The 19,074-nt window shown below is 39.2% G+C and overlaps 1 protein-coding gene across 5 annotated transcripts in view; it reads left to right on the forward strand.

Moving 5' to 3' along the window:
- Positions 1-4,378: 4,378 nt before the first annotated feature.
- Positions 4,379-19,074, forward strand: part of sash1a (SAM and SH3 domain containing 1a) — a 192,658-nt gene continuing 177,962 nt past the window's right edge. For 2 of the 5 annotated variants that reach the window (XM_008397744.3, XM_008397745.3), the window contains exon 1: positions 4,384-5,868. In XM_008397744.3, coding sequence (XP_008395966.1) covers positions 5,368-5,868 — 501 coding nt within the window. In that variant the 5' untranslated portion in view covers positions 4,384-5,367. Of the gene's footprint in view, positions 5,869-19,074 lie in introns of all 5 variants that reach the window. The other 3 variants (XM_081602524.1, XM_008397748.3, XM_081602522.1) reach the window with 3 other exon arrangements.

A 19,074-nucleotide genomic window follows, 5' to 3' on the forward strand; every position in this document is an offset into this window, starting at 1 on the left:
TTTGATTGATGGTATCATTTTTAACACTTGAGTGAGAATGCTAACACGGACGACTGACATGTTTCTTTTGCTAACGTTTTGTGATTGGCAGGTGCAGCTGACATGTTTGGAAATTCTTCCTCCATGTGAGATTTGGAGATATTTAGATGGATTGTGTGGTTCCAGAAGTGGAATGGCAGCTGGACATGACTTCCTTGCTTCACCTCTGCACCCTAAAGAATCTAGCCCTACCAGATGTTCTTAATTGCATGAGTGTATGAAGTTTGGCTTTTTCCTCACCTGATTTAAACCAGAACAGCATTTTAAAGGTGTCCAGTCCTAAAGAGGATAAAAATATATGTTCATTGTTTCTCAACAAAGAAAAAGACAATGTTTGCAGCGATTGCATTCAATTATGTCCAAACTGAATATTATTTCAAAATGTGGTGCAACAATGACTTTTATAGTTTTGAGTAAAGTTCAGACGTCAACAGTAGAACCATAGAAAACCACGTAGAAATAATTAAAACTTAAATAACATTACATAATGCGATAGCTGATATAGACAAAGATACAAAACAACACAAGAAATCAACATAATGCTACCACCAACAAACTTGGTATAGTATGTAAAGCAAAATGACAATAGCAAAGTTAAACCAAAGCATTCTCAATAACTTTAAAGTACGATGGAATAAATAGATCATGGAATCATAAAAATCATGGAATATTGTGCCCCTATATGCCTGGAAATTATGGGATAATGATTTTCTACATTCCTAAAGTATAGAATTGTTCAAATGTCTGCTGAAGAACTACTTCTTTTCTTTGGACTTTAGAGAGTATAACATATTCAATAGTTTTATTATGGTAATTGTATTTGAATGTTATTTAGTTCCCTTCATTGTTCTTTTTTTTATTTGCTGTTTTGCGCTTTATTTCGCTTAGCATTTATCTAAGTTGTAAAGCACTAATTCGGTCAAGTTTCATTGCTTTTAGATGTACTACACAAATAAAATCTTAATTGTTATGGAACATTCAGTGCAAATTGATTCTGAAGTGATTCCAATCCTTTTTCTGGGCCAAATAAATGTGAGCTAGAGGAATTGTGTTTGTTGCAGTCCTTAAATTATAAAGAAGAAAAAAAATCAAAGAGAATTGGTTGTGAAAAAAAAAATTATTAATGCTTAGACAGTGAAAAAAAAACAGTATAACATGTTAAAATATTAATATCTTGTCTGACTTCATTTAAATAAGATTGAAAAACAGTTTGTATGTTTCACTGTATGAATTTCAGGACAGGAGAAGATATTTTTTTCATATTTTTTTATTGAACTGCCAGCAGAGGACTAAGAATATCTATCTTATCCTGGAAGAAAAGCAACCCCTGAAAGCTTCGGCTGAGATCTCACATTTTTGACCTCCATACTGCTTCTACATTTAGGTGGACAAAAGTCATTCTCTGGTTCAAAGGATTTTAAAATTGAGGTCTGGAATGACTCACCCTCGACACCAGAAGCCAGAGAAACTCTAAAAATTCACCCAAAAGAGAACCGTACCTTATGGTCTTCAAGTTTTTCCTGTCAAGCAGCACAAAGGCAGATGCACAAGGTGTCAACTATTTGCATAGACAAAGCCGAAGTCTTCCTTGTGGCCCATCATCTTCCTCTACCTCTTTCAGTTTGCCTACTGGACGTTTCCCCCCCTCGCTCTGCTGAACGTTTCAATCAACTCAGACAAAGCAGCCTATAAAAACCATTACCTCACTATCACCACAACATGCTTGTCCATAGTCCTGCTCTGTATATTAAGAGATGATTACTGAGTGGTTATTGATGTTGCAGCAGCTCTCTGGTTGCAGAGAAAGACAGCTACAGAAAGAAGAGTAGCTGAGTGCAGAATATGCCCACAGACGGGCTGCAAACCAGTGAGATGGTACAAAGATACACTGGCAGCCAGTTGTTGAAATGTGATATGAAGCCTTATGTTTTTTTTTAAAGCAGTGAAAGAAAAAACAAAAATGAAATGTTCAGCACCTGCCGCAGCAGTAAAACCTGTGACAAAGAGATTGTGTTAAAAACATTTTCTTAACATCGGATCTATTGATCTTTACATAGTTGTTGATTCGTAATTTAGTTTGACAAGAAAATATATTTTACTACTTTTTTTTTTTTTTACTCTGGCACTAATTTGTGTTTTAATTTTGCAATCTGTTTTACATTATTGTATGAATGTGTGTGACGTTGTCGCTGTTGCAATGACTGGTGGTGGCTCGCCATGGTCCAGGACGGCGGGGTGGAGTACTGGCACTCTGAGTCTATATGCTGCAGAGCGCAGCACTCTCCCAGTTCCATCTGTCAATCTGTGCTCATATTCTGTTTCTACTGGGATATACGTGAAGTATGTCATTTATAAAATGCGATAATGTGAAAACGATTAAACCACCTCTTTTACTAAAATAGTGCAAAGTTTGGGAAGTCTAATCTTTTTTTATTTTTTTTATTTGCTGTTTCTGTTGCATTTGGTCACCCACGACAACAGAGGTATATTATTTATTAACTGGTTTACTTGAGTTCATACCTCTAATCACTCTGAACTCAAATGTGTCACATTCCCCTCAGATAGGATTACAGATATTAGCAGCTGGCATGTTTATTACTCTATAATGTGCCACATGTTTGTGATTGGCAGCTCTGGACTGTTGATAGGTAATTTTAACGCTCAGTGTTTTACTGCAGAATGCCACCCATGCTGTTGTAACACATTGAGAATGTTGGTTTGGCAAGGCCTGCGCTGAAAAAGACGGCATCTGGACGTCAAAATTAGCAAGCGCAGCATGTGCAGTGGTCCATCCCCCATGTCGATGGGGATTATGAGTTTGAACGATGTGGGTGCAAGCTGGTTAGTCGAGCTCTTGACTTGACAGGAGGAATTGGTATCCATATTTCAGAAAAAGAAGGATTTGACCACATTGCTCTTTTCAAATTCACATTATTGCTTGTATACAACAAATGCATACGACACTTGTCAGATGTCAGATGTTTCTTTGTATTAAACGGGTATCATTTTTCTTATATTTGGTAATTATGCACAACTTTCTGGGTCTCTATGTACAAGCTACATGCTGGTAGCTGTAGCATTACTTAAGTTCAGGAGGTATGGATACTTTTTGAAGACACTGCATCAGAAAACTCTTAATTTGACGTTGGAGGCTCTGGACATGTTTGAGCTCTCGTGCTTTTGTCAGTAAACTACAGTAGATCAGACTACTCAGGAAGACAAACAACAGAGAATATTTTGGTGTAATTATACTGACACCAAACAGCTGGATAAACCTCAGAAAACGCCAACTCACTCGTGTCTTGGATCAACAGTACGATGAAGATCTAAACTGCCACTTACCTCTCAGCCTCAGACAAGTGTTTCTGGCTTGTTTCTTATGTTGTTTTCCCCTCCAAAGAAACGACGATGCTGCTCCCTTCACCCTTTTCAGCTGACCGTGTTAGTTCTCTAGTCCTGCCACATGTCATAATGGCACGAGGCAAATCACTTCCAGCTTAGAGCGAAGACGGTGATTGTATCAAACTGACCCCTAACAAGCTGTCAGCTCACATTTGATGGAGCATGCATCAGCACCGACCGGCATGACATACCTTTGGACAGGCAGATCTTATTTAAGGAATGGTATGCCCTTAGGTCTTACCCTGTATGTTTCTCCCCAGTTTAACTTTTCTAATGCGAATATAGAGGGGGTCTAAGATGCAGGAGTTTAATGGGATTTGGATTCTATAACACGGTTGCATAATCGGAGCAAAAAATGTTCAGACGTTCATTTTGCCAGTGGATGAGAGAGACTGTGTGACGCATTCAAAAGGAGGGTGGCTCGATGGGACTGATAATCCTGAGGTGAAGCAACAAATCTGAAGAATATTGTGGAATAACAAATGTCTGTATCACAGTTTCTCTGTGAAGAGCTCAGTCTTACTGAGCAGGAGCTATTTTCTTTAGTAGAATTTGCAAACAATATCAGCATCTAGACTGGTGCAAACAGAGTTGTTCCATAAAGTGGTGCAACATGCATACGTTTCCACCACACTTTCCAGTTTAATTGTAAAAGCTGAAAATTATTTATCCTTCACGATTATGCGCTGCTGTGAGTAATCGCGAATAAAATGCCAATAAAATACCCTGATATTTGTGGTTCATGAATTCAAAGGATTCGGGTAATTTTTCATTGAACTGTTTCAGAGGCTGCAGTGCTGCCATTCCAACACAGAGGGAGCTCATGCGTGTGGACAAACCAAAGCATGGAAACGCTGAATGAGTGAGTGTGTGTGTGTGTGTGTGTGTGTGTGTGTGTGTGTGTGTGTGTGTGTGTGTGTATGTGTATGCGTGTGTGTGCGCGCAAGCAAGAGAAGAGAAGGAGCGAGGTGCAGTCAGTGGACGAAATCACATCTTTGGGGAGTGATAATGTCAAACAGAGCAGCAGAGGAAGTGATCTGCGTTTGCCTTTTTGCCAGAGTCTTCTGTTTCGAACTAACTTCAGTGTTCAAGTGAGTGGGGAAGCTGGTGACCCGGAGGGGAAGCCACGAGGCTGCGCGACAAGTTCAGAGAGGGGGAAAAAAAAGGGATTTGGCTCAACTATTTTTAAATGTAAGATTTGGAAAAGGGGGCGTGGACGTTATTGGAGCGCCAGCAGCTGAGACAGGGAGCGTGTTGGTTCTTGGCTGCAGCTCCAGAGTAGTGATGTGCCGGTTGGAGGAGGAACTGGACTGAGCGTAGACTCAGCGCTTTAGACGCAGATCCTCTGCAAGCTTTTTTTTTTTTTTTTTTTGGTTTTGTTTGTGAGAAATTGAAGACCCCCTGCTTCCCCCTCTTCGGCTTCTCATTGGATTTATTTCTCTCTTTATTTTTTGCCGGTGGTCTACACAGAGAAAGGACTCGGGGGGGAGTGGGGGGGGGGGAACAGTAGGAGCTGTTGAAGCCGTGCATCGCCGTGCGTAACGGATGAAATGTGATTTCGAAGCTGTTTGAATGACAGCAGTTGGAGACATCTGATTGTTGAAGGTACAGCCTTGTCGCGCACAACAAACCACGCTGGCACGGGCAAAAGCAATCTTTGAAACTCAAAAGCATGTGGATTTTGGAAGCTTCCTCGTACCGAATGTATTCCTAAATATTGAGAAGTACTGCTGGTTTCGATTATTTCAATAGGGGTTTAATATGGTCGCCCAACCTTTTGGCATGGATTATCTACGAAGTGCTTAACACAATTCTTCACGCCACTGAGTCTTAGAGTTAAAGTCGCTGTCAGTGCCTGACTGAGAATGCGTTTGAAACGCAGAACAGGAGAGTAAGGGCCACCTGAGTTTTCTCAATACAGCCAAAATGACAAGCAGCGGACCTGTCATTGTCTTCGAGTGGCTGAAGACCCTCCAGCTCTCGCAGTACGTCGAGTCCTTCGTGGATAATGGCTACGACGATCTAGAAGTTTGCAAACAAATAGGAGAGCCCGACCTGGACGCCATCGGGGTCTACATCCCTCACCACAGACAGAGGATCCACGACGCGGTGAGAAGGCTGAAGGAGGAAGCCAAAGAGACGGCCAGCGGTCTGTACTTCACCCTTGAGCCGATGCCACCCGCGGCAGAGATTTACACGGGTCACACGGTGGAGCATGAGTCCAAGCTGCGGGGATCCAGGTCTTGGACAGAGCCCAACAGTGACCGGATCGGGCGTAATGGTGGCTACATGGGCGCACAGAGAAACCTGACGCTGGGCAACAGGAGGGAGCTGGTGATGTACCCCAAGCTGAAGCTGAAGATCATGATCAGGGATAGACTCATCAGAGATGGCATCAATCTGGCAAGACCGCCCTACTCTAATAAGGTAAACTGGCCAAAGTACCCCCCCCCACACACACACACACAAAGCATTATGCACTCCCTTTCTTCCATTTTATAGTTAGGTAGTTCTTGTTACCATCCAAACAAGGAAATAAAATGTTATTTTTTATTTTTGACACATTAAGAAAATTAAAATAACACAATAAGATGGAGTACAAGGATGGTAGAGATGCACCAATTCACCAACCAACAATCAGAATTGCAATTTTTTTCCCCTCCATTCTTTCTGATCAGCAGGTCAAACAATGAAATATGGTAAATATAACAAAACCAGTGTTTGTCAGTGTGGGTATCACATGTACTTTGAGACATTTATTTGAGGTTGATTAAAAATAGATAAGAGTTTGAGACATAAAGAGTTTTCTTCCTTTCTGCTCTCACCACATGTTTGTCCAGGAAGAGATGTTAGTGTGGCGTTAATGCCTCAATGCAGTCAGATGGGCTTCCTTATTTTGCTTTTTAATAGATGGCATTGCTAACAGAAGGACTCTGATCAAATTAGAAGGCTCGTAATTGATTTTCAATCTGTCTCTTGCATTGGATTTTATTCCTGGATAAGAATCGGACCATTATCCTCCTTGAGGTGACATTCCTTGTCATTTTCTGAGGTGACATTTCTTGTCATTTTCTGATTATATATATATATATATTTATGATGTGACATTGTCCTTCAGAAAAGGAAACCGTCAATATCAGAATAGTAGATAGTAGATTTTGGTATAGCCCTGTTTATTTGAATGCCCATTTAGAGATTTACCAAAGATGATTACTTGCATCAAAACATTAAGAAAGGTTAAACAACCTAATTTCTATTTATCTGCACAATATATCAAGTGTTTGTGTTACTGTATTAGTGTTTGAATCCAAGGAAACTTCTGCTACCATGGTAGACTCATTTGGGGTATTTTCTGTAGAATATGGTAATTTAATTGCACTCCATATTCCAATTATATCTCTGGTCAGCCAGCGGGATGATAACGATGATACAATGAAAGTTTTCTGCAACTAACTACATTCCAAAACTACATAATGTCAGAGCTGCTGTTTTATCATGCAACTGTATTTTATTTATGCTAACTAATTGCAGGAATTCTATGTGGGGGGAGAATTACTATTTTACTCGTACTATTTATGGGCAAAAAGTTTTAGCATGCGCATACAGATGATTGCATTAAGAAAATGGATCTTCCCCCTACTCAGCATGAGCATCATCCATTGCATAGATTAAACCTCGCTTTTAGTCAGGTAAAGCAAATCTTGTATGAAAAGCACATTTCAAAGAGAAGCACTCGCCGTCAAACCAGGATCTGAACCACAGGTGTGGCTCCGACACTTTGAAATATTTTCAGGACCGCTGCACTTCCGCAGGAGTGTGAGTGGTTGCTGTCAGGGTGAATGATGGGAGTGGAGTAGCTGCAGATCAATAATTAGAGAAGAGTGAAGATTCTGTTGGGAGGCTTTTGCTTTGACAGTGATTCTCTGTCGGGCAAAAAGATTTACACTCTGATTATTAGTCTACTCTGACCTCACATGTCACCCTGTTTTTATTCTCATGTCTCTGCATTCAGTTAGAAATGGAGCAAGCAGACCAGACAAGCAAGTAAGCCCCAGCACTTTGCCGTAATGAATGAGCAACAGGCTTGTCGAACGCATGGGCAGGGGATGAAGTGCACCCAGCTGGGTTGGCTGTGGCAGTCCTGCGAGTAACCAGACTCAGAGGGCCTCTTGTATTCACAGACTGATGGTGACCTCTCCTCACAAGTGCCTGAATCATATGCCTTACCAGCTGAGGACGCCCTCGCCGAGTCACTGTTGTGTACGTACAGGGAGGCTTTTTATTTGGACCTCCTCGGGCCCCTGACTAAGCAGATGTTGGGTCCTGTGCTTTTTTTTTTTTTTTGTTTGTTGTTGTTCTGGTTCTCTAAAAAGATGCCCATTATTTGTGCTGAAACAGATAAAAACATTCACTCAGCACTGGATGTGGAGTGAAAACTGGAGCAGGAGTAGATTTGTTTGTTGTACACAGAGTAGATAAACCCAGCATTTAGTGATGATGTTACGACATGCTGCTGCTGAGCTATGGAGATTGAAATATTTATTTTTTTGTGCTCTCCGAGAAGCTAAACGCCACTCTCAATTAATTTCGAGCCGTCTTGTTTTGTTGTTTTTTTTTAGAAAGTGACCGACGCAAATGGCCAGAATAATTATGTGTGTACATTTTCAGGATGCAGCAGTTTGAATTTTGCAGCTGGCTGGTTTATTTATTGTGTTTTTACAGAGATCTGTATTGAGACTACTGCAATAATTTAAGCTACTAAAATCAAAATGTGGACAGGTTTTCCTGTGTCCTGTTTCAATAGGAAACCCTCAATTCTGGCAATGATTTTGGTGTGGTGGTGGGCAGATTTAATGACTGACTAAGTTGTTGAAATTCAGTTCCGAGTCCGTCTACATTAAGCTTGAGGAAATTCTGACTCATCCACTCAGATATTTTGGACATGCTGACCTGTGCACTGTTGACAGAGAAATATAAACTTGTCTGTCAAAAGCAAATGTATTGTGAGAGATGTTGCGGTAATCCACAGTCTGACCTCTGCAATCCCGTCGATGGAATCATGTCAATAGAGGCCTGAGGAGAACCATGTGTGACCTTTACTGCCAAATGACAAAAAAGTAGTCCTGGTATTCCAAATTAGATCTAAAACTGTAGCAGTCTGCTGTTTTTGTGAGTGAGAGTAAGGAGAGTAAGGAGACCCAGTGGTAGAGTGGCACTCCAGTGAAGCTTTCAGATCCTCTCAAAAACCTAAATACCATTTTAAACTCATTTAGTTTTTTGTTTGTCTTGGAAAAAATTATGGTTAGTTTTGTAAAATATGTTTGCAATAGATTCTGCGTGTTTTTTTTTTAGTATGTGTAATGAAAATCTGTGTGTATTTATACATATAATTTCAATAAAACACAGATCCAGAGTTGATTAAATCTTTCGAATAGCTGTAGTCATTCAACATAGGAACATTCCAAGGAACTTCTTGGTGCCCCTCACTATACATTGCTGTGGCTAAATGGTATGCTGCTGTTAAACCGTGAGATCTGAAAACTATATTTTTGTCTAGTAATTAAGATTTTGCTGATTAAGTTCATTTTAGAACATAAACAAATGTCTTGAAGAGTTACGTGTGGTTTTCAGATGTTTAGATTTGCAGTACACAACAATCTTTTGTGCACAGATAGTCTATGTGCTTTTGCATATTTCTTTATGTAAGATGACTCTTCATATTATCTTCCAGATTCAGCTTAGGGTATTTACATGAATTTTTAGTACTATAATATGGCTACATCTTAATCAAATCAATTCATTATCACTTTATTGGACAGTCAGTTTTACACAACAGACTCGGTATTTTGTGAGCAGATTAGTGCAAAATTATTGAGAAAAGTATTCAAAAACACAAAACAGATGAAACAAGAAAATATCTTCAATCATAAAAAGTGTATATGAAACAGTGGCATCCATCCATCCATCCATCCATCCATCCATCCATCCATCCATCCATCCATCCATCCATCCATCCATCCATCCATCCATCCATCCATCCATCCATCCATCCATCCATCCATCCATCCATCCATCCATCCATCCATCCATCCATCCATTTTCTTACACCCTTGTCCCTTGGTGGGGTCGGGAGGGTTGCTGGTGCCTAACTCCAGCTAACGTTCCAGGCGAGAGGCGGGGTCACCCTGGATAGGTCGCCAGTCTGTCGCAGGGCATAAACAGTGGCAATTTAGTGAAAATTTTGATAAATATATAGATATTTTTTATAAAAGTTACCTACAGCAACTTTAAACGTATTCACATGGTTGTCAAGTGCCTACATTTTCTACTTTTGCAGAGTCCACTGGTTAAGTTTCTCAGAAACATGTGCCTGACCAAAAAAGTTGGAAACAAATGTTTCAAGTGGTTATATTTGGTTTGCAAATAAATACATTTGTATCTATTTTTTATTTATTTTTTCTTGTTTGAGTTCTACAAATTGAGTCCTGGACCTGACTTTTTGCTTAATCTGATTTTGTAGCGGTTTTTAAATTTCCTTCCGGCTCATTCTGCATGTAGATTCTTTTGAGCTTGTTCTCAGTTTTACAGTTTTGATGAGCAAATGGTGCTCATCAAATGCAGCACATATATGAGAATTCCCCATATATGTGCATTCTCATCATGTATCTGGGTCATGTTATTGCTTCTGATAATCAGAGTTTTCTTAACAATGACTTTTGAGTTTCTGAATATTTCATAAGCTTCTTTCCTCTGGGTATTTTTATTTATTTTTTGCCACTTTGGCTAACCATGAGTCCCACAGAGGTTTGGGATTTGTGAGGGATTAAGCATGAGAACCGAGGCTGAAACAAAGCATTGGTTTCAGAGAGTTAAACTATCTTTCCCATTGAAGGCTGTGTTTAGTTAGAACCATAGCTTTGGTATTGGAGCCTTGGAGAGGAATGAGCGGGTCAAGGTCTTTGAGTCTCTTTTGGTTAGTGTGTCTATGTGTGTGTGTCACCCTGCAGTTTTGAACTGGCTGCAGTCCAGTACTTTTTTTTCTGTTTTTTTCCTTCCCCAGGGTGAAGGAGAGTGTGGGAGATGGAACTATGACCAGCTGATAGTTTGACTAACCGGCCTGTGATTGGTTGATATTTTCCCTCTTTGTGTCCTTGGGAGGTTTGTCACCCCCAGCAGAGACGGAGGATGGTGACTCAATGCTGATTGGATACAAAATGTCACTCACAATGAATACAGGGTAACACGAACAGAGAGCTTTCTTATTTTTCCCCAATGACCAGAGATTTTTATTTATTTTTTCATCCTTTTTGCCGACTGATCATCTGTGCAGAACCTTCCATCAGGTAAACCCTTAGATAAACCAAGAGTCAGAATTCCACTCCTGCGTCTGCTGAATGTATTCTGGTGAGACAACTCATTATCAAGCAATTCACTGAAAGGCTCTGCTGGGTGTAATAAATAGCTGTGATCCTTATCAAAGCCACTGAGACCCCTTGTCTGAGAGGGAGTATTATTTCTTCTGATGTAAACAAACACTTGTGCCGAGGGTTGCACATTTTATGATCGCTCATCGGGGAACAATATACGCCGGGAAGACGGGGCTGCCGGCTAGTTTTTTGCTATAATGCACTGCGTTCAATAAATTCTTGCCGTTTGTCTCGGTTTGAAAAGTCAAGCTGACTTTTTAAAGTTTTATCACTTGGACTCCTCTTTGTCTTTTGTTTCTTGTGACAGTTGGAGGATGGTGAATCAAAAGAAGTGAACTGCTGTTTTTAGATGGAAAAACGGCGCACTTCATTTTGACAAATTCTATTCCAAGGGCATTTGTCGACTTTTGAATCGGCTCAAATTTCTGTTTTTAAGGTTACTGGAGGATCTTAATTTTGATGAAACACTTTTGTTTAGTTTTTTCCTGAAACTTCAGCACTCGCTTTCAAATGGAATTTTGTGGCTGAATGTTAGCTGAAACAAAACATTTTTATTCTTTTACCTTTTAAGGCTTGATCGTCTTATCCGTTTTTCTTTTGCTGTCTTACTGCTGCTCAATTGTTTCAAAAAATATTTGTATATTTTGGCTATTTGCACTATTTTAATAAAGTAATTTGTTTATTTTTTTAGGGTGTTTGTATTAAAGTTACCTACAAAACACTTGTTTAGGAAGTCAGTGCTTCAAATTATATTATGGATCCAAAACGTCTAAATGTACATGATGGCAATATAAGTTGTGAAACTTCAGTTTATTTTATTGTGGAAATCAGACATGTTATCGATTATAGTAAAATTTGGAGCAATAAATATGTCAAAGCCAAACATTTTAGCTTTCTGATTTCTTCCCAGATGAAAAAAGTCGCCCCAGATTAACTCTTAAAATTAAGTGCAAAGAATTGGCGTTTTAAATTACTGTTTTGAATCAACGTAATTTGGCTTCCTGTTAAAAAAAATCTGTAAAATCCATATCTAGGCAATACGTTTAGCCAGGCCATCAATGTCTTCTGTTCTTGGCCTCTGTGAAAATTTCCAGTTGACCATGTTTTTTCCAAAGTTTTGGGTCAGGTACTGTGGTTTACAGTTTAAAGTTAAAGTGAAATACATTCAAAATTACATAGAAAATGTATCAAGTTCTTTTGGTCTGGGAAAAATGTGGTTGTGAACCATCAAGAACTAGTGGTACATTAAACCACAGACTATACATGTAACTTTACTTGGGCATGATACCAAGCCACATTTCCTTCTATGCTGTCATCACAAGTAACAAACTCATTTTGGGGAAAAAGATTCTCCAGCATGGATAATAACCATTTTCCTTTTAGGAGAGCTGACAACACAATAGTCATTATTCACATTTAGTTGTTGCCATCTGCCCTTCTGCTCCTCATTATTGATTTTTCTGCATCACTGATTTCTTAGAATTGAATTCATTTCATCTTCTCGGAGAAATTGATCTTTTAATTTGGCTCTTTGAATCAACTGAAGCCCAAACTATGTGAGGATGTGTTCCCATCCTGGCTTCATCTTGGATCTGGACGCAGCATACAGTCAGTCATAAGGTTTCATTGTTTGCCCAGCGTGTCTGGAGGAAATGTAGGCTAAGCAGCAGCAGATTCTCCATTGTTTGTTTGGAATCTGATGGGGCTGCATGTCCTTTCACTACTGGTCTGTTTTGCATTTCCAATTTCCGTCTATTGAAATGGGCTGTGGAGGCAAGTGTCCAGCATTGTGCTGATGGGTGGGTGATTAAAACCTGGGTATCATAGTGAGGGAGAGCATTGTAAATAGATGGGTACATTGTTTATTGAGGCTGGAAGGGAGTTGGTGGATGTTTAGATGGTCAGGACACACTGGTAAGTTGTTGGAAAGTGTTTGTTCCTCAAGGCCATTTTATGACCTCACACAGCAGTTGACCAAATGTAGTCATCAAGAGAAGACGTACAGCTCCTGAAAAAAAAAAAGTTAAAACATGCAATGAAGTCACAGAGGTGTTGCGCCTGTCATGGCTGGATGAGCAGAAACAAAAGACAGACTTTATCTAGTCATGTTCATAGCTTCCGTTAGCACACAGAAGTTCACCACCTGACATGACAAGGATTCACTTTGCTTCCTGTTCCAGGCCTCTTATCTTAAGTAATATCCCAACACTCTCTCTAAGCAGGAAATTAAGAGTTTAGCTTGAGGTTCACCCCAGTTGGCCGACTGTGGCTGTTGAAGTGCTTTAAGCTGCTTCTGGATAACTGCCAAGATTTGGGAAAGACGAATAATTCAAGGAAATTCAGTTTATTTCCACTGACACTTTTCAAAACACATACGCAACATTAGTGACGTTCAGATGATAGCAAAAGCACAATTTGAAATGGCAGTGCTGAAATAGCGTTTCATTCATTTCATATAATATTGATGCTTAGCTCTTAGATTAACCGTTTAGTGAGGTTTTATTTAAATTTAAGTGTGAATATTGGTTCCCCCCGATCGAGAGCTTTTGGCATGTTTCAATGTTAATTGAAACTGCTTTCTTTCTAGAGCTTTTCATTTGTGCCTGTGTTTTCGGGGAAATGTCTTCATTATCAATGTCCATTCCCATAGTGCTGGCATTTAGCCACAAGGGCAGAGAAAGCCTCTCACATCAGCCTCTGAGTTTTCCATTTGTTCTGGTGAGAGCCCTGTTTGCTCAGTTCTTATTAAAGGGTCCTTAAAGGCATAATCAGCCAAGGACTCATAAAGGGGAAGTCATAAAAAAGTCAAGGACCAGTCACATTGTCCTGAGAGGACATAGAGACTCCATTAGCATAGTAGGATGCTGTTTACATTGCAATTTGAAACTGGGTTGTATTTAGCAAATGGTGTGAATAGGTGTATTTGCACCATGTTAAAATGATCTCATGTTTACTCTCTTACAAGCAGGTTCACACGTGAGCTTTGATGCATCTTTTCAAGCATCTTTCATCAGAATAACCTTTAAATCCCTCGCTTAGGGATTTAAAAGACAGATGGCACATTTGACATAAAACTTTGAAAATGAATGGATTGTTCAACCCAATATTTTGCTGTGGATTATGGAAATTATGATGCCAAGATCCTAGATATTTATTCTCCTATAACACTCATGGATATCTGGGGTCTCAATAGCAAATTTGTCTTCCAAGGACTGCTGTGGTGAGCCATTGATTAGCTACGTTAGAAGCAGATGCAGTATCTCCCCACATGTGGGGAAGGGCAGTCGTTGTAAAGCAGTGTTCATTATTATTTTAACCCAAATAATCACGGCGCTGACATTTTGAACTGTCTTAACCATCAATTTATATGGTTAAGACAGTGGCAATAAAACAATGTTTCCAAGTTATTCTGCAGACTGTAATCGGTTAATGTTCACTCTGGGACTTCCAAAAGACTGTCAGCATTAGTAAGTTTGGCATGCTCCATTACAGACTGAAAAGGATAAAATTGACACAAATCCGCTGTAATAAAGTATATACATACAGTATATGTATATACATACAGTATATGTATGTATTGCTTAAATATGCGCAGTCATGGTAACGACTTTAAATACAGCCGACCAGCAAGTCATCAAGGCAGTTTAATTTTCCACAGTGCTGAGGAAGAGTTCCTGATGACACGTTCATGACAGATGCATTATCAGAGCTATTCTGGTCCATAGTTTAGAGCTTCTAGACGGCCTGTCTACATTACAGACATACTGTAGTATCACACAAGAAAGCCGACCACATTATCGATACCAGCTTGTCTTTATTTCTGGTACATCTTCATACTTTCACCCTGTAATCTTGTCTGTTTAGTAAACTTTGCTTTGGCTTAAGGTGTCTTTGAACTGGTGTCATGCCATGATTTCCTCTCCAGTTGGCCCCCACCAGAAACCTTATACAGTTCATTTAAGATGGAAATAGTTTTTTTTTCTTTAAGTTGCTTTAAAAAAAGAATCCTCTTAGTCCCTTTGAAGTCAAGCTCCTAGGCGCACAGCTATAGCTATATATTTCATGGTTCACTTAGAAGAAGGCGTATTTCTTGTCAGAGACTGCAAACAGACTAGATTCTGAGTTGTGGCAGTAAACATGTTTATTTTTTTGTGCGTTTGTTTCCCCTGCATACATATCAGTGGTTCCAAACACAAGATGCATAAACAGGAGCTTACATTTATGCTTGAAAATACATCGAATTGTAAGTATATACTGGAGGAAAAAAAAAAAATTCAACCTTTGGTACATGTCCACTGTAATCGCTTCCTTCTGCTGACAAGAAATGAAAGTATTGAGTGTGCAAGCATGAGCATCTGCCTGTGTCGGCACCCAAATTGGAAATAGACATGCAAAGTAACATGTTCACTTTTGTCTGTTTGTCAACAGCTCTGCTTTAGTGATGTTTGTCGATTCACCCACACCAATTTGTTTTGCGAGACAGATTTTTCAAGAAATAGAGGAGGATTGCAGAATAGCAAAAAAAACAACTGCTGTGCAAAAAAAAAGTGTCACTTATCTCTGGGGTTGGTTCTGCTGCATCGTCTGAGGTGGTCATGTGTGACCTATATAGTCCAAGAGGTCTAATTATGTCTGACTCCTGTGCAGCTTTGTGCCAGGAGGTCACTCACTGAAGGGTCTTGTTACCACAAAGACAGTCAAAGTACACTTACATTCACAAATAAGCTCTTTTGTAAGTTAAAACATTCAGGAATTAGGATAACTACACAATTCTAGTGCTCTTTAGACTTTAGATAGTTAAATATTTGGTTAAGTAGCTGTCTATTTTAGCATTACATTCTCAAAAGTTTACTGTAGTTGAAGTTAAAAATAACCATCCTGTAGATACTGGGGGCCAAAAGCTATTCATTGTTGTAGTCTACTTCTCTTCTGCTGGTTTTATTTAGCGTTTTTTGTCATATTTGGATGTTTTCCTGTTACTTTTAATTTCTCCTGTTGTTTTTCCCCTACAGCCTTCTGTGAAGCTTCTGAGTCATACTTTGGTTCAATAAAACATAATTGGTTAAGCAATTATCATTTATATTTAAGTGAGGTAATTGGATGTTTTATTTGTATTTCAGAAATGTTGAAATGATCTATTAAAAACTACGTGCAGTTATTATCTTGCCTATAAAAGTCAAATTTGGTGATTGATATTTAGTCCAACAATAGCCTCAGCCATTTATTTGTAAAATAAAATCACCAGAATTCTTAATCAAACATGCCCATTCAAAACAAATCAACCAAAAGACAATAATTTACAATTTTGATTAAAAACAGGGGGACAATTTGTCCTACGATTAAAGGCAGTACAAACTCTATCGTTATTGACAAACAGTTTTTTTTTTAACTAAGGTTCTCCACAAATAGTGTGCGGCTGTTTGGTTGAACCAGAAGATAAATGACGGGTGGTCCGCAGGTGTGTCATGTTATGCGTCATCTCCTCTCAGGTAACTAATTGGCATCTGTCAGTTTTATGACTCCATCAATCATGCAGAGGGGCTTCCACTTACCATTACCATGAATTTACCATCAATCATAAGTAGACATTTGACTGCACAACATTCGAAGTAACCATAACATTCCATGGTGTTTTATATGTCTGAGTAGATAAACGTTGGAAAACTGGAAATTATATCAAAGGAGTAAAATACATCCACTGTCAATCCACAGGTTGACTGCCATTTAACTCAAGTTTTGTGACTCATCTAGAAGCTTAAAAAGACATGATATAATTATCTGGGCTTTCATAATTTTCTAAAGCACATTTGTTATAATATGTGAGAGCACCTCCCATTGGGGTGGGGGGAAAGAAATGAAAAGCTTTATCTCTAAAAATTTAATTGAGTTCTTGTCAGATAAGATATTTTTTACACTTTTAGTTTCAAATAAATTTCCCCATATTTAATATGAAACTGCTTTTTTAAAAATGAACAACGACGGCATACCTTGTTAAACAAGAACTTCAAACACTCTCCATAAATCAGAATGGAGGAGATGGAGACATACAGAGGGGTACTGGTGGTACTGACACCACCATCAGCTTAATGGCAAAAATCTGAAGGCAGCAAGTAGCTATGGGGTGGTTAAAACTCTACCACATAGATTAATTGCCCCCACATGTAGCTACAGTTTGGTTCATGTCAGCTGATGTTACATTGGCCCATGTTAGAGGGATGTAATGCTGTGGTGCTGAGAGATGAGTGAGCCGTAATAGCGGAGGGTATGAGTGTTAGTGAGACAGACAGGTGAGTGTGTATAATTACCTTGTCTGAAGCCACTGCCAGCTAGGTGTATGGCATGCAGCGCAAGCAACTCTCAACCCACCCTTATCGCTAATTGGTCCATTTTCTGAGGCATGAGTTCAGGGCGACGCTGAAAGCTTTGATCACAGAGACCACACCGGTGTCGATATGTTCCTACCTGAGTGCTTTTGTAGTGACTTTGCCTGGCAGGGGATTAAGCCAAACTAAACCCACAGAGTGTCTGTCTTTCTGCCTGTCTTACCCAGGCTTCCCCGCGGCTCTACATACCTGAATCTGAACTCTAATTACCAGGCAGTTACTACATTCCTCAAACACGCCCACGTAAATGCACATACTTTAAAACATGCAGTGTGTTGCACTTAATTTTTCACAAAAGCACTGTATCATTTCATAGGTATGCGATTGCTTTTTGTGGTTTGTAAGATTCCTAACTGAAAACGGTGTTGTTCAGTTTATACTCGCCTGCGGTGACTAGCAAAGGTTTAAATGTGTTTCACTTTGAGCAGTAAACAGAGAATGCGAAGCAACAAATTTCGAAAGGCATAAAGATAAAACATTCATTTATCATCCTTGTTTACAATGCAGCTAAACTGTGAAACTAAATTAATTGTGAAATGACAACAGTCTGCTGTTCAGATTCATAAAATTTTGAGTAGCTACTCATCATATTTAATGCATAATTCCTCGAAATGGAGCAATGGTTTGTTCAAGTGTTTTTTTTCTAACACTATTTGTAGGGTCTATGTTTGTTTTTAATCAATTTTTGAACGAAATGAGGAAAAGTGTATAATTCAAAATGTGAGTTTGTTGCTAATGTTTGCTTGCAGCCCAAAGTGCCAGTGCGAAGCTCTCCAAAAACATAAATGGGTAATGCATATGTAGGAATATACACTCACTGACCACTTTATCGGGTTCCTCTAATTGATTTTCAACCCAGAAAGTGAATCAACCAATCACATGGCAACGACTTAATGCACTTGGACATCTATATGTAGATAAGATGACTTGCTGAAGTTCAAGCCGAGTATCAGATTGGGCAAGAAAGTTTTTTTATTTATTTTTTTTATGTGGGGTGATTGTATGCTAAACTAGTTGCTCTGAGAATTTATTTCAGTTGTGTGTGAACTGGGATTTTCACACACAACTGTCTACGGGTGGGCAGGGAATGGTCTGAAAAAAAAAAAAAAAAACAACAACCCAGTGAGCACACTTCTTGTGTGAACAAAAGTGCCTTGTTGATTTCAGAGGAAAATTGGCAGACTACTTTCAGATGGGAAAAAAAGGCAAGTAGCTCAAATAACCAGGTATGTGAAATACCACATACACAGTCCAGGGCTGTCGAGATTCAAATCGCCTAGTTCTATTCTGCATTTGTGTTTAGTGGCTGGTTCATCTCTTTACTATTACTATTCAGGCAAACCTCAATTCAGCCTCGCTGGTGATATCATACAGTCAGCTGAAATCTTGGCTTGAAATGCATGTGTGAACAAACTAATCAAAGGCTTATGTAAATGTTGCCTTCTTCATTCACTCGACTTGGCCTTGTTTGACTTCTTGTGAAAGCCGGTAGCTTGTGTAATCAGTCTTGTTACAGTTTACTTTAGTTGTTTCAAAGACGATTACTCTAAGTCCAGTATTTATTTCGACATGGGAGCCTTTAAAGGCCCTAGCTTATAAGGAGCTTTTTAAAATTCTGCTTTATATGAGGGAGTAGTTTTGGTTCTCATGAGAAAGTAAACCACAAGATTGTGATTATTGATTGACAAGGAAGTATCAGTCATTTAGTAAATTATGCATGTATCCCAAAGCTGATTTCATAAACGAAAGCCCAACAATGAAGAGCCCAACAGGCAGCTTGCTGTCTCTTTGGGTCACGCATCACAGACTTTCTCTGCTCCACA

Source organism: Poecilia reticulata, chromosome 21, assembly GCF_904066995.2.
Source record: "Poecilia reticulata chromosome 21, P_reticulata-male-v2, whole genome shotgun sequence".
NCBI lineage: Eukaryota > Metazoa > Chordata > Actinopteri > Cyprinodontiformes > Poeciliidae > Poecilia > Poecilia reticulata.